The sequence below is a fragment of the Spermophilus citellus genome (assembly GCF_964194105.1).
Source record: "Spermophilus citellus genome assembly, chromosome: 9".
Lineage (NCBI taxonomy): Eukaryota > Metazoa > Chordata > Mammalia > Rodentia > Sciuridae > Spermophilus > Spermophilus citellus.
In genome coordinates this window covers 118,845,116-118,872,050 of record NC_138191.1, presented here as the reverse complement: position 1 = coordinate 118,872,050, position 26,935 = coordinate 118,845,116, and the positions used below count along the sequence as shown (strand labels likewise).

At 40.6% G+C, this 26,935-nt stretch overlaps 1 protein-coding gene across 3 annotated transcripts in view; it reads left to right on the top strand.

Annotated features, from left to right (window-relative positions):
- The first annotated feature begins 1,856 nt into the window (after positions 1-1,856).
- GMEB1 (glucocorticoid modulatory element binding protein 1) overlaps positions 1,857-26,935 on the top strand; it is a 45,337-nt gene continuing 20,258 nt past the window's right edge. The window contains exons 1-5 of one of the 3 annotated variants that reach the window (XM_081308420.1): positions 1,857-1,991; positions 13,306-13,463; positions 21,054-21,166; positions 22,742-22,866; positions 24,187-24,290. In XM_081308420.1, the coding sequence (XP_081164546.1) occupies positions 13,336-13,463; positions 21,054-21,166; positions 22,742-22,866; positions 24,187-24,290 (470 nt within the window). In that variant the 5' untranslated portion in view covers positions 1,857-1,991; positions 13,306-13,335. Of the gene's footprint in view, positions 1,992-2,475; positions 2,581-13,305; positions 13,464-21,053; positions 21,167-22,741; positions 22,867-24,186; positions 24,291-26,935 lie in introns of those variants that run through there. The other 2 variants (XM_081308421.1, XM_081308419.1) reach the window with 2 other exon arrangements.

Sequence of the window (26,935 nt, the reverse complement as noted above, 5' to 3'; positions counted from 1 at the left end):
TATTTTCTTTCTTAATTTTTCTGCATGCAATGAGCTCTGTTTCAAATATTGGGTGGATAGGTGATAGAGATTGATGTACAATAGATAAATATATAATCTAGGAGATTTGAAATTGTAAGGATTAGCCAGGTGCCATGTCACAGGCCTGTAATTCCAGCTATTCAGGAGGCTCAGGTGGGAAGATAGCTTGAGGCCAGGAGCTGGAAACTACCCTGGATAATATAGCAAGACCCCATTTGAAACAAACAAACAAAATAAAACCTGGGAGATCTGGGGATGTGGTTCAATGGTAGAGCCCTTGCCTAGCATGTTCAAAGTCCTGGGTTCAATCCTCAACACCACAAACAAAAAAACAAAGGGAAGAAATTGTGAAGGTTGTTATATAGGTAAGCAGGGAAATGTGAGAGAAAATAACTAGGACCTGGGGAAGGAATTCTCTCAGATGCTGTCTTTGCCCTGAAATAGTAGGTCCTGATGGAACCAGAGATGGCAATAATAGAGAACCATTTGGGTGGGACCTGACCTGTGCTGGGAACCAGGGAAGGCATGAGAGGAATGAAAGATGAGTACCAGCTCTGAAGACCTGAGGGAGGAGCTGCCTTGAAGAGGGAACAGCAAGTGATAAGGCCCTGAGGGGTTTTTAACTGGGAGGAAACATAATTTGACTTTTTATCTCCTTCACAGATTACTTGCCCTAGGACAATAACATTTGGGGATGGGATGGGTGGGGTGCTAACCACTAGGAAATTTCTGAAGTTCTGTGGGCTGGAGCTGGGTGTTGGCTGTGCAGGTGGAAAGGATTTCAAAATTCCATGAGCCAGGCATGGTGGCAGATGCCTGTAATTCCCGTTACTTGGGAGGCTGAGGCAGGAGGTTGGCAAGTTTGAGGCCAGCCTGGACAGCATAGGCAACACAATGAAATACCCTCTCAACAATAAAAATAAATAACCAAGGGGCTGGAGATGTAGCTCTGTGGCAGTGTGTGTGCTTACTATGTTGGAAACTCTAGGTTCAATCCCTATCGCTTCCCTCTTCAGCTTCATTTCCCATTTCTTTGTCTTTGCATATATTATTAATTAATTAATTTTAATTAATTGAACCCAGGGGCACTTTACCACTGAGCCACCTCCTCTATTTTTTTAAACCTTTTTTAAGAGAGAGTGAGAGAGGAGAGAGAGAGAGAGAAAGAGAGAGAATTTTTAATATTTATTTTTTAGTTCTCGGTGGACACAACATCTTTGTTGGTATGTGGTGCTGAGGATCGAACCCGGGCCGCACGCATGCCAGGCGAGCGGCATGCCAGGCGAGCGCGCTACCGCTTGAGCCACATCCCCAGCCCTCTATTTTTGTTTTGAGACAAGGTTTTGCTTAGTTGCTGAGGCTGGCCTTGAATTTGTGATCATCTTGCATCAACCTCCCAAATTGCTGGGATTACAAGAGAGCATCACGAAGATTTCCCACTCATTACTCTTAATAACAATAGCAACCACCTTCGCAGTTATAACCCTGTACTCTGATGAAAGAAGTTCTTGAGTTTACATCCTGGCTATCCCATTTAGCTTCTCATGTTTTCTTTCGTTTTAATCTGTTAAATGGTAGTGAAAAGAACTTCATCTATTTAACACAGGTTTTGTGAGGCTTATACTAAACAAAGGCATCTCCCCCAAAGCCTGGTCATGGGGTTTAATACTTGTTAGTTATTATTACTGATCAGAAACTTTCCTAAGCACTTCTGATGTATCATCTATTTGTTACATACACATTATGTCTTTTGGAAAACAGGTTTAGAGCTGCCAAGTCACTCCTCCGGAGTCGTTAAAGTTCCAACAGATAAGTCAGGAGTTGAAACCAGAACCTCACAAGTAGGAAAGCCCTAGAACACAAGCCTGAGTCACACCTAAGGGGCTTGCTCAGCCAGATTCCCGTCCCGCGCCCTGCTGGGGATTGAACCCAAGACCTCGCGCACACTGAGCAAGTGCCCTGCCACTGAGGTACATCCCAGCCCTTTTCATTTTGTCTTAAACTGCCCAGGATGGCCTGGAACTTGCACTTTTCCTGTCTCAGCCTCGAGTCACGGGGATTACAGGCATGCTTCTCCCCTCCTCCACCGGATCTTTTGATTCAAATTGATAATTGGATGATAACTTGAAGATCTGATAAGCTATAAACTGCATCAAATAGGATTTGGGTAGGTAAACGGGATAGAGTCCTCCAGAGGAGTAGAGAAACCTGGCTTGTCCCTGATTGTGGATGAGGTTATTCTTTAATTTAGGCCTTAAAAAGTGTGTGTGGGGAGAAGAGTTCCTGGGGTCACTAGCGACCTTTCCAATACTGCCTTTCAAGGGCTGAAGACCCCCTGCTCACGAAAAGCCCATATCCTTCGGCTGAGGTTTATCCTCGGCGGGGGCTGGCAAATAGGGACGCGTCCCCTTTAAGGCGCCAGCTCGCCGGCGGCGGCGGCCGGAAGTGTTGAAGCCCGGCCTGGCGGCGGCGGTGGCGGTAGCAGCCGTGGCGGCCTCTGCGCATGCTCCGTCGCCCGCCCGCCCTGGCCGCTCGCCGCCCGCCCGCCCGACGGAGACGGTGAGGAGGGGGAGGGGTGGGCGCGCGGGCGCGGGGTGGGGTGGGGGCGGGGGGGCGGGCGCGGGGGCCGCGCGGCGGCCGGCGAGGGCGGGCGGGCGCGCAGGGGGCGGGGGGCTGCTGCCTCCGCGGGCGCCTCCCCACGCCCTGTGCGTGCCGCCGCCGCCGCCGGGGAGCGAGCGGACGTCGCGGCGCCGCGGGGGGGTGGGGGGACGCTGCCGTTGGGTCCGCCCGAGCAGCCGGGCCGCCCCCAGCGCGGCCGGCCGCGCCGCGTGTGCTCGGGTCCCGGGGACCAGGCCGACGGGGCCGGCGAGCCCGGCACGGGGTGGGGGGTCCCGCGCCCCCGGACCGAGGGGCCCGGAAGTCCTCGGCCGAGGGGCCTGGAGGGCCAGAGCTACTCCAGACCGAGACGTCCGGGCGCCCGGGACCCGGGCGAGGGGTCGGGGGTGCCCGGGGTACCCCCACGGGCGGGGTCCGTGAGCTCCGGCCCTTCGATGAGTAGCTGGGAGGGGCCTGGCGCCCGCCCGGGAGGAGGCAGAGGGGAGGGAAGCCCCGATGCTGCTCGCGGGAGACCCTCGGAGCGTCGGTGGCAGCGAGAGCCGAGAAGGGGTCCTGCTGAGGAAAGGAGGGTCCAAATTTCATCCGAGGGGCGCGTTTGAGGCCTCGGCTATGCAGCCGAAGGGACAGGAGGCAGGTCCTTTTCCAAGGGCAAGGGACAAGGGAGAGAGCAGGCCCACAGATAGAGTCGGTGGGAAGACACCTGAAACCTGCTGAAGTAGGAACGAGGGGGGTCCATCTCTGAGGGTCGGAATGGAGTGTCTCCGCATGCACGGGCAGAGAATAGGGTTGTCTTCTGTCAGGAAAGAGGGAAACGTATGGTTTGAGGGTTGGGGAGAAGATAATTGAGGAAAAAATGAGGGTACCCCTGCTTTCTGAAATGACCTGGGAATTGACCAAGTGTCATCTACTTGAGGTGCCAGATAGATGAGGGCAGAGGAGGTTATGTGAAGGACTTGGGAGAGGGATCCACCAGACTTGACCTAGGGATCTGAAGAAGGCTTGGTAGTCCAAGAAGCAGGAGAAGCCCCGAATTATCTCAAAATAAGAGAAATAGCAAACACAGAGCAGGCTTCCAATGGTGTCTTTAGGAGAACCAAGAAATTGAGTTTTCTTCCTGTTCTCCTCTCCTCGCCTCTGCTAGTAATTACCAAAGTGCATTTGTGGAATTCTTTCTTTATGTACTGGTTGAAACCAGGGACACTTCCCCAGCCCTTTATTATTTTATTTTTTAATTTTTTTGTGGGGTACCAGGGATTGAGCTCAGGGGTACTCAACTGCTGAGCCACATTCCCAGTCCTTTTTTTTTATTTTATTTAAAAACAGGGTCTTACTGAGTTGCTTAGCGCCTCGCTGTTCCTGAGGCTGGCTTGGAACTCAAGATTCTCCTGTCTCAGCCTCTGGAGCTGCTGGGATTACAGGCGTGCTCCACCAGGCCCTACCCGCCCCCCCTTTTAAATTTTATTTTTACACAGGGTCTTGCTAAATTGCTGAGGCTGCCCTCGAACTTGGGATCCTTCTGCCTCAACTTCCTGAGTTGCTGTGATTACAAGCATGTGCTCCTGTGCCAGCCTATGGGACTTTTTAATTAAGTGGTTAGACTATATTTATTAGTCTGTTAGCCTTATCCCAGTTATGTATATTTACTGTTTACTGGTTTAAATGATGACTTATATTTTACCTCAGCAAATGCATTGAATGGCTAACTTCTCAACTTCATTGGTTTAGTTTGAGCCCTAACCCCTGGACTCTAGTGGAATGACTTGCCAAAGAACTCTTACTCCATTGCTTCCCTAAATACCTATGGTCTCCAATCTGACATATCCAGAACTTAATTTACTTTGGATAATTCCCTCATAGCAGTTCTGTGTGATATGCCTGTTGGCTTCATTATATCTGGTAGCACTCTGCACTCTAAATCATCTATTATAGGCTGGAAAAGGAATAAAGAATGAAGGGGGGTGGGGATTAAAGGATTTCCTCCTTAAATAATAATAAAGTTTCAATTTAGAAATCTCTTTTAAATTTTTCTTCTTATTTATTTATTTTTGGTGTGTGGTACTGCGGACTGAACCCAGGGGTGTTCTATCCCTGAGTATGCCCCAGCCCTTTTATTTTTTGAGACAAGGTCTCCTAAATTATCCTGGCTAGCCTTAAATTTGTGTCTCCTGCCTCAGCCTCCTGAGTCAGTGGGTACAGATGTATGCCACTGAGCCTGGCTCAACTTGGACATTTCTTTAGAGTACACTGTATGGTCTAAAAGTTGCAATAAAGTGTGAAATAAATTATATTCTGGGGTTAGAAAATTTCAGAGTATTTATTATTATTTTTTTCAACCACCAATTCCAATCTTTCTACAGTGATGCAACAACACTTGTGCTTATTTTAACCATCACATCATGCCATATTTTAGACATTGGTTTTCAGGACACACAAAAATGAATTTAATTCAGTAGCCAGTTGTGGTGGCACCTGCCTACAATCCTAGCTACTCAGGAGGCTGAGGCAGGAGGACTGTAAGTTTGAGGCCTCTCAGCAACTTAGCAAGACCCTGTATGAAAAAGTAAGAACTACTGGGGGTATTGCTCAGTGGTAGCATACCCCTGGGTTCAATCCCCAATAACAAAATAAATTTAATTTAAAATAAATTTAATCCAGAGTAAATTTTGTGACAGTATATTCAGTCATGTGCTTACTTACAAAGTGTCTTTTTTGTCTTTGAAAATAACTACCTTTTCTCCATCCTTGCCAAGAAATATACTTTTTTTTTTTTTTTTTGGTACTGGAAATGAAACCCAAGGCCTCACATATGCTAGGCCTGCACTCTACCCCTGAATTACACCCCCAACCCCTGAAATCTGGAAATTTCATGTTTATTTTCTATACACGTCCCTAGAATGAAAGTGTATATTTTCACAAGGAATACTCTAAGGCCCTTTCCATGAAATACACAAAGGATCAACTCATCTTGCTGTAAGTTTTTGTTGCTGTAAACAAGAGATACTTTTCTTTTACCTTTACCTCAAAGAGAAGACTTTGCATTTAATCTGTATAGTCTGTAGGCTGGTTTCAGTTTACTCACTAGAAATATGGTATTTAGGGTAATGAGAGATATTCATCCCAAACTTGCTTCTCTAAAGAATGTGTAACTTGGGCTGGGGATGTGGCTCAAGCGGTGGCGCGCTCGCCTGGCATGCGTGCGGCCCGGGTTCGATCCTCAGCACCACATACTAACAAAGATGTTGTGTCCGCCGAGAACTAAAAAATAAATATTAAAAATTCTCTCTCTCTCTCTCTCTCTCTCTCTCTCTCTCTCTCTCACTCTCTCCTCTCTCACTCTCTCTTTAAAAAAAAAAAAAAAAGAATGTGTAACTGGAGCTGGGGTTGTGGCTTAGCTGTAGAGGGCTCGCCTAGCCCATGTGAGGCACTGGGTTCGATTCTCAGCATCACATACAAATAAATAAAAGTAAAGGTATTGTGTCCATTTGCAACTAAAAAAAAAAATTAAAAAAAAAAGAATGTATGACCTGGCATGGTAGTTCATGCAAGTTCAAGGACAGCCTCTGCAATTTAGTGAGACTGTCTCAAAAAAAGGGCTGAGATTGTATCTTGGTGGTGCCCTTGGGTCCAATCCCTAGTACTGCATATTGCAAAAAAAAAAAAAAGAAAGAAAGAAAAAACGGGTCTGTATGAATTGTATGTTGAATCAGACCCAAGTCTGACTGACACTGAAAACATGTAGATGACTATAATTATCTTCTCTGATAAAGTCTCAGAAAGTTTAGAGAAGGAATCAGAACATTCCTTTTGGGTTCCAGGATGTGGAGGGGTCAAAAGTAGAGTAAAATGTGAGTTCTGTTGAGGAAGGTATTAATCAAGAACTTAGTTAACTACTTATTCAGAATGTTGTGAGGGGACTCAACCTTCAGGTAGAAGGTTGAAATTAGAAGATTCCTTCTAGTTCTGCTTCTGTAACCCATCAATTTACCTAAAGTATTAATTTTATTTATTTTTTTAAAGTTTTTTTTTTTTTAAGAGAGAGAATTTTAATATTTATTTTTTAGTTTTCGGCGGACACAACATCTTTGTTTGTATGTGGTGCTGAGGATCGATCCCTGGCCGCATGCATGCCAGGTGAGCACGCTACTGCTTGAGCCACATCCCCACCCCTAAAGTTTTTTTTTTTTTTTTAATATTTTAGTTTTCAGTGGACACAATATTTTTTTTTTTTTAATGAGAGAGAGAGAGAGAATTTTAATATTTATTTTTTTTTAGTTTTCAGCAGACACAACATCTTTGTTTTGTATGTGGTGCTGAGGATCGAACCCGGGCCGCATGCATGCCAGGCAAGCGCGCTACCGCTTGAGCCACATCCCCAGCCCCAGACACAATATTTTTATTTCATTTTTATGTGGTGCTGAGGATCGAACCCAGTGCCCGTGCATGCCAGGCGAGTGCGCTACTGCTTGAGCCACATCCCCAGCCCCATATTTTTTAAAGTTTTAAACACCTTTTTCTAGTGATAAATTTCACCTGGAATTTATTTTTATTTTTATGTTTATTATGTTTATTTATTTTGTGGTGTTGGGGATTGAACCCAGGATTTTGGTCATAACAACACAAACACTCTATCAACTGAGCTATATCCCTGGCCCTGGAATTTATTTTTTATTTATTTTTGTGTGTGTGGTGTTGGGTATCAAACTCAAGACCTGGCACAGATTAGGCAAGCACTGAACCACTGAGTTATAAGACCATCTCCAGGATTTAAATTTCATATATATTTTAATTTTTAAAAACACTAGTATTGAGCTGGGGTTGTGGCTCAGTGGTAGAGCACTTGCCTATCATGTGTGAGGCACTGGGTTTGATCCTAAGCACCACATAAAAATAAATAAAATAAAGGTCTTGTATCCATCTACCACTTAATTTTTAAAAATCCACTAGTATTTAGCATGTAGCAAGCTTATGGGAATTATTTCTTTAAAAATACACTTACATTTAAATAATAGCTTAGGTAAATTGATGCTTCTAATTTCAACCTTTTACCCTAAGATTGAGTCCCTTCTACAAAATTCTCTTTTTGTTGAAGCAGAGTCTTGCTAAATTACCAAGTCTGGCCTCAAACTCGTGATCCTCTTCTCAGCCACTGGGTCCAGCTTAAGGTCTTGATCTAATAAAGTTTCCTCAATTAAGAACTCATATTTTACTCCTGAGCCCTTTTACACCTTATAATGCAAAAAGAATATTCTGGCTGCTTCTTTAACCTAAGATTTTATCAGAGAAGATAATTTAAATTAAATATATAATAATAACATGACAGTGTTTGACAGTTAATGAATGGCCTATAAATGTTACCTGCTGTTTTTTTAACTTGTTCTACATTTTTGTGACTCAAGTTTTGAAAATATCTACCTTTTCTAGACTTAAGAATTAATTGGTTTAGTTCTGTTGCAGACATCCAGCTAAACAAGTTTTTGATTCTTGCTTTTATCTTCCTAGTTTTTTGTTTTGTTTGTTTGTTTTTGGTTGGTTTTTGTTTATTTTTAATGTGATGCTGGGGATGGAACCTAGTGCCTCACCATGCTAGGCAAGCGCTCTACTACTGAGCCACAACCCCAGCCCCTTCTTCTAGTTTTTTTTTTAATTTTTTTTTATTAGTTCTCGGCGGACACAACATCTTTTGTTTGTATGTGGTGCTGAGGATCGAACCTGGGCCGCATGCATGCCAGGCGAGCTCGCTACCACTTGAGCCACATCCCCAGCCCCCCTTCTTCTAGTTTTGAATTGTAAGTTTTCAGAAGTTCAGATTGTGTGCTATAATATCTCATAAATTCCTTTCTTCCTCTAAGATATAACAGTGTCATACACCTCTTTTCCTTTTCTTGTCCCTGAAGAGCAAGTATTGCTCCTTTTATATCAAGGAGCTAAAATCTGTGCATGATATGGAATAGACTCAGTAAATATTTGTTGAACTGGTCATAATGATGGGCCATAAGCTATTCAACTTAGCCTAGCTGCCTAAGCAAATTTCTATCCCCTTAAGACTTCTAGAAAATTCTAGAAGTCTTTTAGGGTAAGATGTCATTCATTGAACAAAAAATGTATACTTGCTATGTGCTGGGTTTCTTTAGAAAGGCTTAGGTTTGCACTTCTGTAGGTTTAACATTTGGAAACCATTTATTACTCTTCTGTGTCTTGGGTATCGTGATGGGCGCAGGGGAGCCACTGAATAAGTAAAAGGAATATTTAGCTGGGTACAGCAGTGTACACCTGTAGTCCCAGCTACTCAGGAGGAATTTGAGACCAGCCTGAGCAACATAGAACATGAGGCCCCATCTCAAGAAAAGAAAAAGGAAGGAACAAACAAAACATTTGGTGAGGTGGCGCGTGCCTGCAATCCTAGTGATTTGAGAGTCTGAAACAGGAGAATTGCAAGGTCGAGCCAGCCTCAGCAACTTAGCTATACCCTGTCTCAAAATAAAAATACAGAGCTGGGGGAAACAGAGACTGTGTGTGTGTGTGTGTGTGTGTGTGACTGAGGATTTGACACAGGGCTTTGTACATGCTAGACAAGTGCTCTAGCACTAAGCTACACCCCCAGCCCCCAAAAAAGAAAAGGAAAAGAAAGAGAATAAAAGAGAAGCAAAGAAAAGCAGTCCTTTCCCATGAGGTACAATTTGATGGGGAGAAGCTGACAAAGTGAGGTGATGAGGGAGCAAGAACAAGGTTTTTTGCTTTTTTTTTTTTTTATGGTGTTGGGGATTGAACCCAGGGGCCTTGTTCATATAAGGCAAGCACTCTACCAACTGAGATATATCCCCAGCCCGTTTTTTTGTTTTTTTGTTTTTTTGTGTGGGTTTTTTTTTTTTTTTTTTTTTTTTTTTTGTACCAGGGATTGAACCCTAGAGCACTTAACCACTGAGCCACATCCCAGCCTTTTTATTTTTTATTTTGAAACAGGGTCTCACTAGTTTGCTTACAACCTCACTAAGTTGCTGAGGCTGGCTTTGAACCTGTGATCCTCTTGTCTCAGCCTCCCAGGCCACGAAGATTACAGGTTTGTGTCACCATGCCTGGCAGGAACACAAGTTTAAACCTAGACAAGGAGGTCACAGAAGACCTCCCCAAGGAAGTGGTATTTTAAATAAGTCACAAAAATGCTAGCAGGGACTAGCCAAAAGGAAAGAAAAGGGAATTCTAGGTAGAGGAAATAAGTGGGAAGCTTCAGATGAAGAAAAAGAAAAAGGCATATCTGACAAAGTGGAAAAATTTGATCTTAGGAGCCTACTCTGAGAACTATGAGAAATGTTAGCAAGGTGGGCAGAGGACAAATTTAGAGAATTTTGTAAGCCAAATTAAGGTGTTGTGCTTTATTCTAACAGCAACAGGAATACACTGAAGGATTTTTAAGTGGGAAAGTGGCCTCTGGCCTTTAGTAGGATTACTTTGACTGCTATGTGGAGAATGAATTGGAGGAGACCAAGATAGAAATTAGGATAGAGAGAAGAAGCAGCTGGAAAAACCCAGGTAACAAGAGTGTGGTGCCCCAGATATGGTAGTGGCAGCACAGATGGAGAATGGGAGGATGATTAAAAGAGGGAGGTAGAGTGGATAGGATTTGGTGGTTGATTGGATTTAAAGAAGAAAGAGAGGAGTCAAAAATAACTTCTTGTTTTCTGGCTTGTGAAAATGGGTGAAGGGAAGCACCACATACCGAGGCAGAAAATACAAAAGCAGGTTTGAGAAAGAGTATCAGTTCAGTTTAATGTGCCTATAAAATATTGTAGAGGCTGTTGAATACAGGAATATAGAATTCATGAAAAAAAATATGAGGAATTTTAACTAGGTCATATACAAGTGAGGTTGATTGACCCATCATTTATCATTGCCTAAGATGAGCAGGGCAATTTAGCAAGACTCTCAAAATTAAGAAGAAAGGGCTGGGCACATACTTCAGTGGTAAAACATTTGCCTAGCTAGCATGCATGAGCTCCGGGGTTCAATCTCCAGTACTGCAAAACAAACAAACAAACAAACAAATAAATAAATAAAGGTGGGGGTGATAAAACAGTGAGTGGTACAGTGTGTACAAACCAGATGGTAGGGGAATACAGAAAAGAAAAATGGTTTGACAATTAACTTCATGGAGGATAGGCTTTGATTTGGGCCTTGAATAGAAAAGGAAATGAGGGACAAAGGGCTTAAAGCATAACAAGGGCATAGAAATGTGAAAATGCATTAATATGTTCAGAGTATTGAAAGTGGTTGGTATGTGTGAAGCTGAAGTTCTAGGGGTGTGATAGACACAAATAAAACTGGAAAAGTATTTTGAGATCAATGAAGTAAACTTTTTTTGGTGGGGGATGAGGTACTAGGCACTCGACCACTGAGCCACATCCCTAGCCCTATTTTGTATTTTATTAGAGACAGATCTCACTGAGTTGCTTAGCGCCTTGCTAAACTGCTGAGGCTAGGTTTGAACTTGCAGTCCTCCTACCTCAGCCTCCTGAGCCTCTGAGATTCTAGGAATGAGCCCCTGTGCCTGGCTGTCCTGGTCATTTTCACATAGCCATATGTTTAAGTAAATACACAGCTCTTACCTGTGTTCTTGTAAGTGAATCTCTCTTTTCAACTGTGAAGACTAACAACTGCAGAATGTCCAGGTGTCTGTGTTTTTGTTAAGAATGGAACAGTACTTTGAGTTATTTTAGAATTAAAGAGCACATGATGCTGCATGTTGGGTTTCTTCAGTAGCTCTGTAAGGGTGATATCAGCTGAGATCAGCTTCATTCTTTTTGAGGCAAAGAGGTATTAAAAAGTTCCTAGGGGCTGGGGATATAGATCAGTTGGTAGAGTGCTTGCCTTCCATGCACAAGGACCTGGGTTCAAACCCCAGCACCACAATAGATAGATAGGTAAGTAGATAGACAGATAGATGGTTAGATGGATAGATAGATAGATTCTCTAGAAGTTCCTAGAAGGTGGGTGTGTTGGTGTATGCCTGTAATCCCAGTGACTAGCGAGGCTGAGGCAGGAGTATCGCAAGTTCAAAGCCATCCGCAGCAAAAACAAGGCACTAAGCAACTCAGATCCTGTCTCTAAATAAAATACAAAATAGAACTGGGAATGTGGTTCAGTAGTTGAGTGCCCTTGAGTTCAATCCCTGGTTACCTGCCCCCGCTCAAAACAAAACAAGGGTTGGGGCTCAGCGGTAGCACACTTGCCTGGCATGTGTGAGGCACCGGGTTTGATTCTCAGCACCACATATAAATAAACAAATAAATAAATGTCTATAAACAAGTTTAAAAAAAACATTAAAGAAATTAAAACAACAACAACAACAAAAAAAAAAACCAGAAGTTCCTAGAGAAGTTAACTTTTTTTTTAGGTTTATAGAGATTATATATTGAAATTCAACATTTATTAAACAAGTACTCAGTGCAAGTCATCTTCCCCTTCCCATACAACTCAGTTCAGTCAGTCAGCAGGTACAAAGTATTTACAAAAGATGGAGAACTTGATGAGGTGTAATGGCTAGTCGCACAGAAAATAGATAGGACACCTACTTTCCAGGAGCTTACTGTTTAAGATGGACTAGTATGCAATAAACCAGCTCTTCAGAATAAAACCCAAAAACCTTGAATTGTAGTGCTCGTGAGCTTCTGTGGTATTTGTATTCCCAACATTGCTGATCTCAAACTACTACCAACTTGAGATGTCACTACTCAAGAGTTGAGTTGAGAAACACATAGTTGGTTCTCAGGAGCTGGTAGAGCTGGTTGTAGCACATCAATCAGTAAATAACACATATTAAGAAAACCTGCAAGTGGAGTATGGTGGAACACATCTATAATTCCATTCATTGATTTGGTAGACTTGAGGCAGGAGAATAAAAGTTTAACAACTTAGTGAGAATCTCAGCAACTTAGCAAGACCTTGTCTCAAAATAAAAAGTAAAAGCAAAAAAGGACTGGGAATGTAGCTCAGTGCCCTTTGGATTCAATCACCAGTATGAAAGAAAGAAAGAAGGGCTGGGGTTGTGGCTCAGAGGCAGAGTGCTTGCCTAGCATGTGAGAGGCACTGGGTTCGATCCTCAGCACCACATAAAAATAAAGGGGGCTGGGGTTGTGGCTAAGTGGTAGAGCACTTGCCTAGCACACGTGAGGCACTGGGTTCAATCCTCAGCACCACATAAAAGTAAAATAAAGGAATTGTGTCACCTACAACTAAAAAATATGTTAAAAAAATAAAGGTATTGTGTCTACCTACAACTAAAAAATATAAAGAAAAGGAAAAAAACCCTACAGGGCTGGGAATATAACTCAGTGGTAGAGAACTTGGCCTATCATTCATGAGGTCCTGGATTTGGTCCTCGGCACCAAAAGGATGGAAGGATGGAAGGATGGGAGGGAAGGAAAAAAGGGAAAGGAAGGAAGAAAAAAGGGTGTGAGGAAGGAAGGAAGGAAGGAAATCTACACTAGCTAGTGCTGAGGCATTTCTGGAAAGATCAAAGTCCTGTCAGCTCCCTCCTATAATTCCCATCCTTTTCAGAGGACAATGATCTCCAGGGTGCTCTTGGAATTGGTAGTCATTATTTTGGCATTTCTCTCCTATGGTTGCCATCTTTCAAACCAGATGAAGTAATTTGTGCTTCTTGTTTCCTAATAGAAGCCCCAGCTATCAGACTTCATGTGAAAGATGGCTAATGCAGAAGTGAGTGTCCCAGTGGGAGATGTGGTTGTGGTACCCACTGAAGGAAATGAAGGGGAGAACCCTGAAGACACTAAGACCCAAGTGATCTTGCAGTTACAACCTGTGCAACAAGGGTAAGTGGCTAGAAATTTGGTATTCTGAAAATTTTGGGGAGGTTTAAAGGGTGGGAAAATTGTAACTTTATAGTTGTTTAGCCCAATGGAACATTCAACATCAATCAGCTGGCTGAGTTTTCATAGTGATATGTATTGTGGTTTTTTTTTTTTTTTTTTTTTTTTTTTTTTTTTGTGCTAGGGATTGAACCTAGGGCCTCCTACATACAAGGCAAGCACTCTACCCGCTGATCTATATTCCCAGGCCCTATATTTGTCTTTTGTTGTTGCTGCTGGATATTGAACCTAGTACCTTGCATTTGACTGAGCTATTTCCCTAGTCCCTGTATTTGTCATTTTAATATTATTATAACAGTTATCTATTTCCTTGTATCCTTCTTTCCTCTCTGCTGAGAGATTTATTAGGATAAGTTATAGGGATTCCTCATCTTATATAGTAATAGTTTTTTTTATTTTTTTGCTTTTTTTTTTTGTACTAGAGATTGAACCTAGGGCCTCATGCATACTAGGCAAGTGCTCTATCACTGAGCTATATTTATTCCAAGCACTCCCACCCTGCCCCCAGACAGGGTCTTACTAGGATGCCTTGAATTTGAGATCCTCCTGCCTCAGCCTTCGGAGTCACTGGATTACAGGCATGTGCCACTGCGCTTTGCACTATGTCTACACAACTTTTTTTTTTCTTTTTGGTACTGGGGATTGAACTCAAGGGCACTCGATGACTGAGCCACATCCCCAGCCCTATTGTGTATGTTATTTAGAGACAGGGTCTCACTGAGTTGCTTAGCACCTTGCTGTTGCTGAGGTTGGCTTTGAATTTGTGATCCTCCTGTCTCAGCCTCCCAACCTGGTGGGATTATAGGGGTGTGCCATTGTGCCCACCTCAAAAGAGAGGTCTTAAAGGAAAATAAGAATTAGATCTGCACAGAGAAGGAGGGGTAATTCTTCTGTCTTGGAGAATGTATAGAAGATCCTTCATGGGATTAGCAGTGTTCCTGGGCAAATAATACAGTCCTAATCTTTTTTTTTTTTTTTTTAATTGCCCCTCCTGCATCATACAGGTTTCTGCCAATCCTGTTCTAATCTAAGTAATGTACCTTGTCTTAAATATTTCAAATTTCAAATGTAAAGGTTCATTGGTATACCTTTGTAATCCCAATGATGAAGGAGGCTGAGGTAGGAGGTGGTCAAGTTCAAGGCCAGCCTGGGCAATTTAGCATGACTATCCCAAAATAAAACAGATAAAAAGGGGTAGGGTTATAGCTCAGTGGTAGAGTGTTCTTGGGTTTAATCCCTGGTACTGCAAAACAAAAAAAGAAAAAAAAAGTTCAAATATATACACCAATAAAGAAAACATTATAACGAACCCCCCAGCTTCATCAATACATGGTTGACTATTTCATGTCTTTATTTTATTTTATTTTTTTTAATTTAAAAAAAAAATTTTTTTAAAAAGAGAGAGTGAGAGAGGAGAGAGAGAGAGAGAGAGAGAGAGAGAGAGAGAGAAAGAGAATTTCCAATATTTACTTTTCAGTTCTCGGCGGACACAACATCTTTGTTGGTATGTGGTGCTGAGGATCGAACCCGGGCTGCACGCATGCCAGGCGAGCGCGCTACCCCTTAAGCCACATCCCCAGCCCCTATTTCATGTCTTTATCATCCCACTTTTTTTTTTTTTTTTTTAGTACAAGGGACTGTACCCAGTGAGCTACATTCCTATCCCTTTTTTTATATTTTATTTAGAGACAGGGTCTTTCTAAGTTGCTGGGGGTGGCTTTGAACTCATGATCCTCCTGCCTCAGCTTCCTGAGCTGGGATTATAGGCGTGTGCCACTGTGTCCTGCTCTTTATTTATTTATTTTTTTAAGTAAATCTAGATATTTGAATGTATCTTAAAAAAATAAGGATTTTTTTTTTTTTTTTTACTTTGGCAATACTGGGTATTGAATCCAGGGGTGCTTTACCCATAAGCTACACCCCCAGTCCTTTCTATTTTTAATTTTGTCAGAGGGTCTTGCTGAGTTACCTAGGCCGGCCTTTAATTTGTGATTCTCCTGCCTCAATTACAGACTTGCACCACCGTACCCACTTCTTGGCAGCTTTATTGTCTCATGCAGTCCTTATTTCTTCTATCTTTCTTAGAAAGTGTTCCAGTAGTCACTTGTCCTATCCTTATTAGAGAAAAAAAAAATCTATGCTATTAGTCTTAGTTTTTCCTTTTTCTTCTTTTTTTGTGGTACTGGGAATTAAACATAGGGCCTTGCTTATGATAGGCAAGCACTATACCATTGAACTGCATCCCCTACCATTTTCCTGTTTTTATTTCGAGAGGCTTTTGCTAAATTGCCCAGGCTGGCTTGGAACTTGTGATCCTCCTGCCTTAGTGCCTCCTAAATTGCGGGGATTATAGGCAATGCACCATGGTGCCTGGCTCATTTGTTTTTTTTTTAATTTAGTTGAATTCTATTTTTTATTTTCCTAATGATATTGCCTTTTCTGGAAATTCCGTGTTTCTAGATATGGGCTTTTTTTTTTTTTTTGTACTGGTGCAGGGAATTGAACCTAGGACCTTGTGCATGCAAGACAAGTACTCTACCAACTGAGCTATATCCCCAGCCCCTGGGTATCTTTTTTCTTGGCATTTTTTGTTGTTTCTTTTTTTCATTATTTTGTTTTATTTATTTTTTCACCTTATTGATTTTAGATATAGTCATCTTTGTACAACATATATTTACTCCTTAAGCCACTGTTTACATTGAGCTTAGTATATGGGCTAGCGAGTAAACATTTTGAGATACTACATTTTGACATGCCTATAACTGATGATATTCAGTTGATTTTTCTACTTGTATTTTCTAATTATTTGAATTTTTTTTTTTTTTTTTTTTTTGAGAGAGAGAGAGAATATTTATTTTTTAGTTTTCGGCGGACACAACATCTTTGTTTGTATGTGGTGCTGAGGATCGAACCTGGGCAGCACGCATGCCAGGCGAGGGCGCTACTGCTTGAGCCTCATCCCCAGCCCCTTATTTGAATATTTTATTGCATTTTAATCTTATTTTTAAGAAATGAAAGGGGAGCTGGGCAGTAGTGCATGCCTCTAATCCTAGCAACTCGGGAGTCTGAGACAGGAGGATTGTACGTCTGAGACAGGAGGATTGTACGTCCAAGACTGATCTCAGCAACTTAGTGAGACCTGTCTCAAAATAAAAAATAAAAAGGACTAAGGGCTGGGTGCCATGCTACATACCTGTAATCCCAGTGGCTCGGGAGGCTGAGGCAGGAGGATCGAGATTTCAAAGCCAGCCCCAGCAAAAGTGAGGCGCTAAGCAACTCACTGAGACCCTGTCTCTAAATAAAATACAAAATAGGACTGGAGATGTGACTCAGTGGTCAAATACCCCTCAGTTCAATCCCCAGTAATCCCTCCCCAAAAAGGACTAGGGTATAGTTCAGTTGTAGAGCACCCATGGAGTTTAATCCCCAGTACGGCAAAAAAAAAAAAAAAAAGGGGGAGGGGGTTTAAAAATATTGATACCAGTAGTGAGATGTAAAGAACTCATATGACATGAGATAAAGATGGATAGCATCAGGAGCCAGTGTTAAGCCACAATCACACTTAACCTGATTGGCCATGGGTTTATGTAGGAAGGAAAGAAATACTCAAGAATGTGTATAAGGGCTGGGGATGTGGCTCAAGCAGTAGCGCGCTCGCCTCGCATGCGTGCGACCCGGGTTCGATCCTCAGCACCACATACCAACAAAGATGTTGTGTCCGCCAAGAACTAAAAAATAAATATTAAAAATTCTCTCTCTCTCTCTCTCTCTCTCTCTCCCCACTCTCTCTCTCTTTAAAAAAAAAAAAAAAGAATGTGTATAAGACTCTGGGAATATATTGGTGAAGATTCTGTGTAAAGACAAAATAATAACAGATTTTATATAAATATTTTTAGATTTCAATATATAGAACTCCCCTTATGTTAATTTAGCTTTTTAAAAAATATGTATATATGTATACACATATATTTATGTACATATATGTATATATATTAGTTGTAGATGGACACAGTACATTTACTTTATTTATTTTTATATGGTGCTGAGGATCGAACCCAGTGCCTCATACATGCTAGGCAAGTGCTCCTCCACTGAGCTACAGCCCCAGCCCTCTATTTAGCTTTTAAATATATGACATTTTAAACTTTTTCAGGTATTCATTGTATACATATTTGCAGGAATGCATTAATTAGCAAAAGTAGACTATTTCGTAGCAGTCTCCATATAAGCATAGAACCTGACACATTGTATAAGATGATACTTTCATATTAACAGTAGGTTGGCTTTAAAGTATATACACTTTTTAAATTTAATTTAATTTAATTTTTTTGGTACTGGAGATTGAAGACAGGGGAACTTTACCACTGGGCCACATCCCCAGCCCTATTTTATGTTTTATTTAGAGACAGGGTCTCACTGAGTTGCTTAGCGCCTCCCTAAATTTCCAGGCTGGCTTTGAACTCTCCTTCCTCCTGCCTAAGCCTCCCTAGCTGCTGGGATCACAAGTGGGCACCACCACCTAGTGGTAGTTAACTTTTTCAACTAAAATCTCTTTTATAACATACTCAAAAAGTTTCCAGGGGAAGTTAAGGTACCAGGATTTTATCACCATTTTTGAATTTCCAGTTCACTTTGGATTAATTATCGACTTTTAAACATTATGTGATTAGAGTTTTTTTTTTTTTTTTTTTTTTGTGGAACTAGGGATTAAATCTAGAAGTGCTTTACCACTAAACTACATTCCCAGTCCTTTTTATTTTGAGACTGGATCTCACTAAATTGCTGAGGGTTTCACTAAGTTCCCCAGGCTGACCTTGAACTTTTGATCTTCCTGCCTCCATCTCCTGAGTCCCTGGGATTAAAGGCATGAGCTACCATGCCCCAGGTAATCAGAGTTTTAATATTCCATAAATTTATTCAATGTACTGAGTCACTTTAATTTTTTCTGTAGAAGAAATTTAGTCCAAATGTGATAGGATAGTTCAATTTGAGGAGGAGCAGCCCTGTTTTTCCTTTCATGCTGTATCTCTTTCTAGTAGGAAGTTTAGGGTCACAGACTGAGTGGGTAGCTCAGTGGAAGAGCATTTGCCTAGCATGTACAGGACCCTGGGTGTAATCCCTAGCACAATAAACAAACAAGCAAATAAATAAAAGCAAATAAATAAATATTTTTGAAAGTTTAAAGTCAAAGAAGATGTATTAATTCTATCAGAACAATAGGGTACCCCTTAGTTTTTGAGATAGGACCTCACTAAGTTGTTGAGGGTCTCATAAATTGCTGAGGCTGGCCTTCAACTTGTGTTCCTCCTGCCTCAGCCTTCCAAATTGCTGAGATTATAGGCGTGGGCCACTGCATCTGGCCTATTTATTTGTTTGTTTTTATTTATTTTTTCAGTGTTGGGGATCAAGACTAGGGCCTCAAACATGCTAGGCAAATGGTCTATGTCTGATCTGCATACCCATCCCATATTGAGATGGGTGTTTAAGAGTTTTCTAACTTAAAAAAGTAAAGTTCTTTTTCTTTTTCTCTTTGTTTTCTTTTCTTCCTTATACCAAGGATTTGAGGCTTTATTTTTATTTATTTATTTATTTATTTATTTTTGGCGCTGGCGATTGAACTCAGGGGCACTCGACCACTGAGCCACATCCCCAGCCCTATTTTGTATTTTTTATTTAGAAGCAGGGTCTCACTGAGTTGCTTTGTGCCTTGCCCTTGCTGAGGCTGGCTTGAACTCCCAATTCTCCTGTCTCAGCCTCCCAAGCCACTGGGATTATAGTCATGCGCCATTGCACCTGGCTGAGGCTTTGTTTTAATAGTGCAGAGAGTTGTTTTTGTTTGTTTTCTTTTTTGATACTGGGGATTTAACTCAGGGATATTCTACCATTGAACTACATCCCTAGCCTTTTTTATTTTTCGTTTTAGGTTTCCCTAAGTTGCTTGTGGCCTCATTAAGTTGCTGAGGCTGGCCTCAAACTTTAGATCCTCCTGCCTCAACCTCCCGAATTTCTGGGATTATAGGCAGGTGCCACCATGCCCAGCTTGGAAGTTATTTTAGACATAATAAATTCAACAAAATCCTGTGGGAGATCCAAATGTATGTATTTACTTAGCAGTTATCTGTTTCCTGGTTTGAAATTCAAAAGGGAAGTCTGTACTATAGGTGTCACCATGGAGTTGGATAGTCATCTGTGTAAAGATTACTCAGGCAGGGCTGGGGTTGTAGCTCAGTAGTAAAGCGCTTGGCTTATGCATGAGGCACTAGGTTCGATCCTTAGCACCACATAAAAATAAATAAATAAAATAGAGATATTATGTCTATCTACAACTAAATAAATATTTTAAAAATAAATAAATAAATAAAGATTACTCAGGCAGTGCTTTCAAATAACAAAGTGTAAGAATTAATGCATCAGGTTTATTATAGAAATTAAGCAAACACATGACAGTAAATTATGTTAGATTATCTGAGCACATGAATGTGGAGACATTTTAGGTTGGTCTGTATTACATAACCGTCCATTAAGTGGTGCCTCTAGTTACTAGTAGTTAATTTGTGCATAGTTTTTTTTTTTTTTTTAATATTTATTTTGTTGTTGTTGTTGTTATAGTTGAACACAGTATCTTTATTTTATTTTTATGTGGTGCTGAGAATCAAACCTAAGGCCTCACACGTGCTAGGTGAATGCTCTATTGCTGAGCCACAATCCCAGCCTGGGCATAGTTTTTTTTTTTTTTTAATCTTACTTTTTTTTCATTTTTTTGTTCATGTTAATAATTTGGTAATGATGCTTTAAAAGATGCTAAAGTGCAGGAATGGGAATGTAGCTCAGTGGTAGAGCACTTGCCTAATATGTGAAGTCCTGGGTTCAATCCCAGCAGCCCTAATACACACAATGCTAAAGTACTAAAAAAAAAAAAAAAAAAAAAAAAAAAGCTAAAATATCTAGATTTCAACAAAATACATCAATTTCTGTGGTCAACATGGTTCTTCCTGTCTTGAATTATTTATATTCTTCTCAGGTGAATTCTATGATTTCGTCTTGTATTTGAAGCAAAACTTAAAAACAAAATTTTTTTAATTAAAAAAAAAACTATGTGGGGCTGGGGATGTGGCTCAAGCAGTAGCGCACTCGCCTGTCATGCGTGCGGCCCGGGTTCGATCCTCATACCAACAAAGATGTTGTGTCCGCAACTAAAAAAAATAAATATTAAAAAAAAAGATTAAAAAAAAAAACTATGTCATGAACATTTTCAGTGATGTGATACAGGGAAAAGGCTGGTGAAATAAAATAGCAAGTGGAGTATACTAGCAAGAATTACTTTCCTTTGAAGTGAGGAAAGTTGTTGCTGACTTATTTCCATGGTAGTAGCTAAGCAGTCCTTCGAAGCTTGAAGTTTAAGTACAATGGGAAACTAGTCAAAGTACTAACATAGAATTGTTAAGTATATTTATTTTATTCCTTTTGAGATAGAGTAAAAACAAATTTCTTAACCCCATGCTGTGAATATTAATTTTTTCATGATTTATGTAGTTTGTTTATCGATGGACACTTTTACAACAGGATTTATGAAGCTGGGTCGGAGAACAACACAGCAGTTGTAGCAGTAGAAACTCACACAATACACAAAATTGAAGAAGGAATTGGTAAGTCTTTGTTTTTCTAGTACTTTTGACCTTTGCTTCCTTGGTTGAGCTGTTTTGCCTTTGTGTGTGTGTGTGTGTGTTGGGGGTCAAACACAGAGATAGCTTCACCTGTGCTAGGCAGATACTCATTAAGCTACATTGCCAGCCTGAGATACCTTGCCTACCATGCCTTATGTTTTCCTTACACCTAGTGTGCCTACCAATACTGCAGCCATCAATTTGATGGAAGCATAATTAGAGACTAAGACCTACTGACTAAGATGTCAGGGCTGGCAGATGATTATTTAATATCAGTATGATAGGGTAAATGAAAGATTATTCATCTATAAAAATCCCACAAAGATAGAAGCTTGTCTAGCAAACCCCAGGCCCTGGTTCAATTCCTGCTACCATCCAAAAAAAAAAAAAAAATTCCCACAAAGAACAGAGTCTTAAGTTGATACCTGTCATTAGAGAAATTGCCGATAAGGATTGATGAGGTGTTGACACAAAGGCTGTCAGGAGAAAGAAACTGGAAAGAAATTTTGAAATCAAGCAAACTTAAGTTTGAATCCTATTTTCTCACTTTTTTTTTTGGTGGTATCAGGGATTAAACCCAGGGCCTTGCACATGTTAGACAAGTGTTCTACCTCTACTACTCATCTATGCCGCAAGCCTTTTTTTTTTTTTTTTTTTTGTATTCGGGATTGAACTCAGGGGTACTTGACCACTGATCCATATGTCCCAGCCTTATTTTGTATTTTATTTAGAAACAGGGTCTCACTGAGTTGCTTAGTGCCTTGCATTTGCTAAGGCTGGCTTTCAACTTATGATCTTCCTGCCTCAGCCTCCCGAGGTGCTGGGATTACAGGCTTGAGCCACCATACCTGGCTCCAGCAGCCTTTCTTATTTTATTTTGAGGCAGGGTCTCACTAAGTTGGCCAGGCTGGCCTTGAATTTGTGATTCTCCTGTCTCAGTCTCCTGAGTAACTAGGATTACAGGGAGCCACTGTCTAGTACTACTTTGTCACTTTTTAGCTGTGTGTCCTTGGAAAGTCACTGATTTTTCTGAGGCCCATAAACTTATATGAAAAACATAGCAAACAATTACTGCTTCACATGATTTTATAAGAGCTAAATAATACTAAGCATGTAAAGCAAATACAGGGTGTTGTGGCACATGCCTATAGTCCCAGCAGTTTGGGAGGCTGAGGCAAGAGGATATAGCTCAGTGATAGATTATCCCTGTATTTAATCCCTAGTACTGCAAAACAAAACAAACCAACCAACAAACAATACACATATATGTTAGAGTGTCTAGCACATAGTAGAAGATAGCTGTTATGCCAAACTTCTGGAGGATTCCTAAACAATACTAGCAAGAATGAACTATTAGATCCTTAGGGAGAGTAGGAAACTAGTAATTTGGAATTTAAAATTTGGTGAAGGACTGGAGATACAGCTCAGTTAGTAGAGTGCTTGCCTTGCATGTACAAGGCCCTGGGTTCAATCCCCAGCACCACAATAAAATAAAATAAAATAAAATTTGGTGAAGACTTGTTTATTAAATAACTGACTTTTTTTTTCCATTTTCAGATGCAAGCACTATAGAAGCAAATGAGGATATGGAAATTGCTTACCCCATAACTTGTGGAGAGAGCAAAGCCATTCTCCTCTGGAAGAAGTTTGTATGTCCAGGAATAAATGTGAAGTGTGTTAAGGTAATTGTCTTCTTGCTGAGATGTTTCAGGACTTTTCCTTTTCAAAGGGTGTTGTTTCAGTGCCTCCTCTCTCTCTTCCACCAAATCTTTTTTTTTTCCTTTTTCTGCAGTTTTGGGGATGCAACCCATGGCCTTGAACATGCTAGGCAAGCTCTACCACTGAGTTACACTCCCAGCTCCTAATCAGTGTTTTTGATTTTATAGCTGTTGTTCTATCATTTCACAGTAGAAAAAATAAGGGTTGACCTGTATTTAAGTCCTATTGGAATATAAGTCCTATGAGAGTAGAAGACTTACCTGTTTTGTTCACTACTATAAATCCAACCTTTAAAAATGTTCCTTTTTTTTTTTTTCCTTCCTTTTTGGATCTGGGGATCAAACCTAGGGCCTTATACATCGATAAGCATACAACTACCACTAAGCTATATACCTAGCTTGAATGGTCCATGATGTATAATAGATAATCAATAAATATTTGTTCAGTGAATGACTAACTGGATGACCTTGACCAAGTTTTTTTTTTTTTAATTATTGATTGACCTTTATTTTATTCATTTATTTGTATGTAGTGCTGAGAATCGAACCCAGTACCTCACACATAATAGGCAAGTGCTCTACCTCTGAGCCACAACCCCAGCCGTTGACCAAGTTTTTTAATATTTCAGAGCCTCATCCTAAAATCGAAATAATCATGTGTGTGTGTGTGTGTGTATGTATGTATATATACACGTACATATGTATTTTTACACATATCAATATCTATAATGTAAAACTGCTAGTTTAAATCAGATAATATATGTAAACACCTTATACTAGTATGTATTATGGAAGAGTTTATTCAAAATTATTATTTATAAAAATAATCTTTACAAGAGCATAATGTGAACAGAATTGTTCATTCTGTCTGTCACCAATAAAGACAGAATGAACAATTCTGTTCACATTATGCTCTTGATTGGTGGCTATATCAGTATCCATAGATACTAGTTATTACAATGGCATCATCCTAGATTAATTAGGATTACAGAATTTCAAGGCTCTGCAGTGCTGTTGTTTTCTACCACACTTGTTCTTTCCACCATCCTGAATCTTGACCTTTAGGCTAGATAGATTATTTCAGTTAATATCCTCAGCCTTTCCAACACTAGAACAAACTTCTGGATTCAAAGTTTAAGTCAATAGTAGATACTAATCAATTCATTTTCTATCTGGGCATTGTTTTGTACGTAACAAATAGAGTTATCATTTCATTCTTTTCCCTCTTGACTTGCCTAAATTGACATTGAACTGCTTTGGACTTTTTTTTTTTTTAAACTTTAGTTCAATGATCAGTTGATCAGCCCCAAGCATTTTGTTCATCTGGCTGGCAAGTCCACTCTGAAGGACTGGAAGAGAGCCATTCGTCTGGGTGGAATCATGCTTAGGTAAGATCTAGCACACACCTTTCAACAAACTTTGGGGCACTTAATTGTGGTAGGTCTTTTCCTCTTTACTTTGAGGTTTGTATTCTGTCTGAAGGATTGGCTTGAACATTCCATGCATTATTTGTTCTTTGTCAATTTGTTGTGTTTTTTGGGGGTGCTGAGGATTGAACTCAGGGGCACTGTACTACTGAACTACATTTTCAGACCTTCTTTTTAATATTTTTTTAGTTGTTGGTGGACTTTTATTTTATTTATTTATATGCAGTGCTGAGAATAGAACCACGTGTGTTAGGCAAGGGTTCTACCACTGAGCTACAACTTGCTCCCAACACCTTCTTATTTTTTATTTTGAGACAGGGTCTTTTTTTTTTTTTTAAATTTTATTTTATTTTTATGTGGTGCTAAGGATCGAACCCAGCGCCCCACGCATGCCAGGCAAGTGCGTTACCGCTTGAGCCACATCCCCAGTCCTTGAGACAGGGTCTTGCTAAGTTGCTTAGGGGCTCACTAAATTGATAACACTGGCCTTGAACTTGTGATACTTCTGCCTCAGCCTCCTGAGTCTCTGGGATTACAGGCATTGGATACCATGTCCAGCTCATCGAGTTGTTCTTTTTTTTTTTTTTTGCTGTTGAACCCAGGGGCACTTAACCACTGAGTCACATCTCCAGCCCTTTTTTTTATTTTATTTAGAGACAGGGTCTTGCTGAGTTGCTTAAAGCCTCACCAAGTTACTGAGACAAGCTTTTAATTATCAATCCTCCTATATCAGCCTCCCAGACTGTTGGGATTATAGGCGTGCAACACTGTGCCTAGCTATCAAGTTGTTCTTAATCCTTTTTCTTTCTTTTTTTTTTTTTCTTCTTCTTTTTTTTTTTTTTTTGAAGTGCTGGGGCTCAAACCAGATCCTCATGCTTGCCAGGCAAGCCCTCTATCACTGACCTACTTCTTCTCAGCCCCCAACTTGTTCTTAAATCTCTGAGAGAGTCAGGCATAGTGGCATACACCTGTAATCCTAGAATATTAGGAGGCTGAGGCAGAAGGATCACAAGTTTGAGGCCAGCCTGGGCAACTTAGTGAGACCCTATCTCAAAATAAAATAAAAAGGGGTGGGAATGTATTTCAGTGGTAGAGAGTCCCTGAGTTCAATCCCCAGTGTTACCAAAAAAAGAAAAAAAAGTTGGATAGATCAGATACTCTCTTGGCAGAGAAGCTCTGAGTAGATGACAGTCCTGTTTGAATCCACCAAACAGAGAAGTCAAAGAGCAAGTGAAACAACCATGCAGCAGTGTAGGCTGTTCGACAAATCCTAGGATAATCTGGTGAAGTAGAAGGGTGCTTGAGCATTAACAGTTACACACAACAAATGCAATCCTCACCATCGATGTACCCTAGAAATAAACATCAGAATGTGTAATATTCTGCACTCTCACCCCTTTTTTTGTAAAAAGTTTACCATTGTAGTTTTTCCCTCTTGAATATTAGCATTAGTTGGTATTCCTGGAACATTAATCTGCTGATAGAAATTTTTTTTTTTTTTTTTTTAAGAGAGAGGAGAGGGGGAGGGAGAGAGAGAGAGAAAGAGAAAATTTATTTATTTATTTTAGTTCTCGGTGGACACAACATCTTTGTTGGTATGTGGTGCTGAGGATCGAACCCGGGCCGCACGCCTGCCAGGCGAGCGCGCTACCGCTTGAGCCATATCCCCAGCCCAGAAAAATTTTAAATGTCAAGAATTACAAGTTGTCTATAGAACATGTATCAAGAGCCTTGAAAATATCTTATCCTTTGTCTTTTTAATTATTTTTAAAGAAATCTATCCTAAGGAAAATCTATAATCTTTGTAAAGATTTAAGCATAAATGTTTTTATTGTAACATTTTTTATGGTAAAAATTATAGTCGGGGCTGGGGATGTGGCTCAAGTGGTAGCGCGCTCGCCTGGCATGCGTGCGGCCCGGGTTTGATCCTCAGCACCACATACCAACAAAGATGTTGTGTCCGCCGAGAACTAAAAAATAAATATTAAAAATTCTCTCTCTCTCTCTCCTCTCTCACTCTCTCTTTAAGAAAAAAAAATTATAGTCTGCTTTAATATATAGTCAAGGGACTTCTAAAGTAAATTATGACTTGTCAAAAATCTGTATGAGTGTATATTATGGATTGTTTTTCAGTCATTAAAATATATTTGAAGAGTTTCACATGGAAAAATGCTTATGAAGTAATGTGAAAAAGACAAATATAAAACTGACTAAATGGGATATGGGGTGTAGCCCAGTAGTAGAGCACTTGCCTAGCATACATGAGGTCCTGGGTTCTATACCCAGCATTGCAAATACTTTTTTTTAAAATAAGGATAAGGAAAATTGCCAGGCACGGTGGTGTACACCTCTAATCCCAGTAGCTCAGGAGGCTGAGACAGGTGGATTGTGAGTTCAAAGTCAGCCTCAGCAAAAGTGAATTGCTAAGCAACTCAGTGAGACCCTGTCTCTAAATAAAATACAAAAATAGGGCTGGGTGCTGCTGGAGTTGTGGCTCAGCACTAGAGCACTCACCTCGCATGTGCAAAGCCCTGAGTTCTATCCTCAATATCACATAAAAATAAATAGAATAAAGGTATTGTGTCCAAATACAACTAAAAAATAAA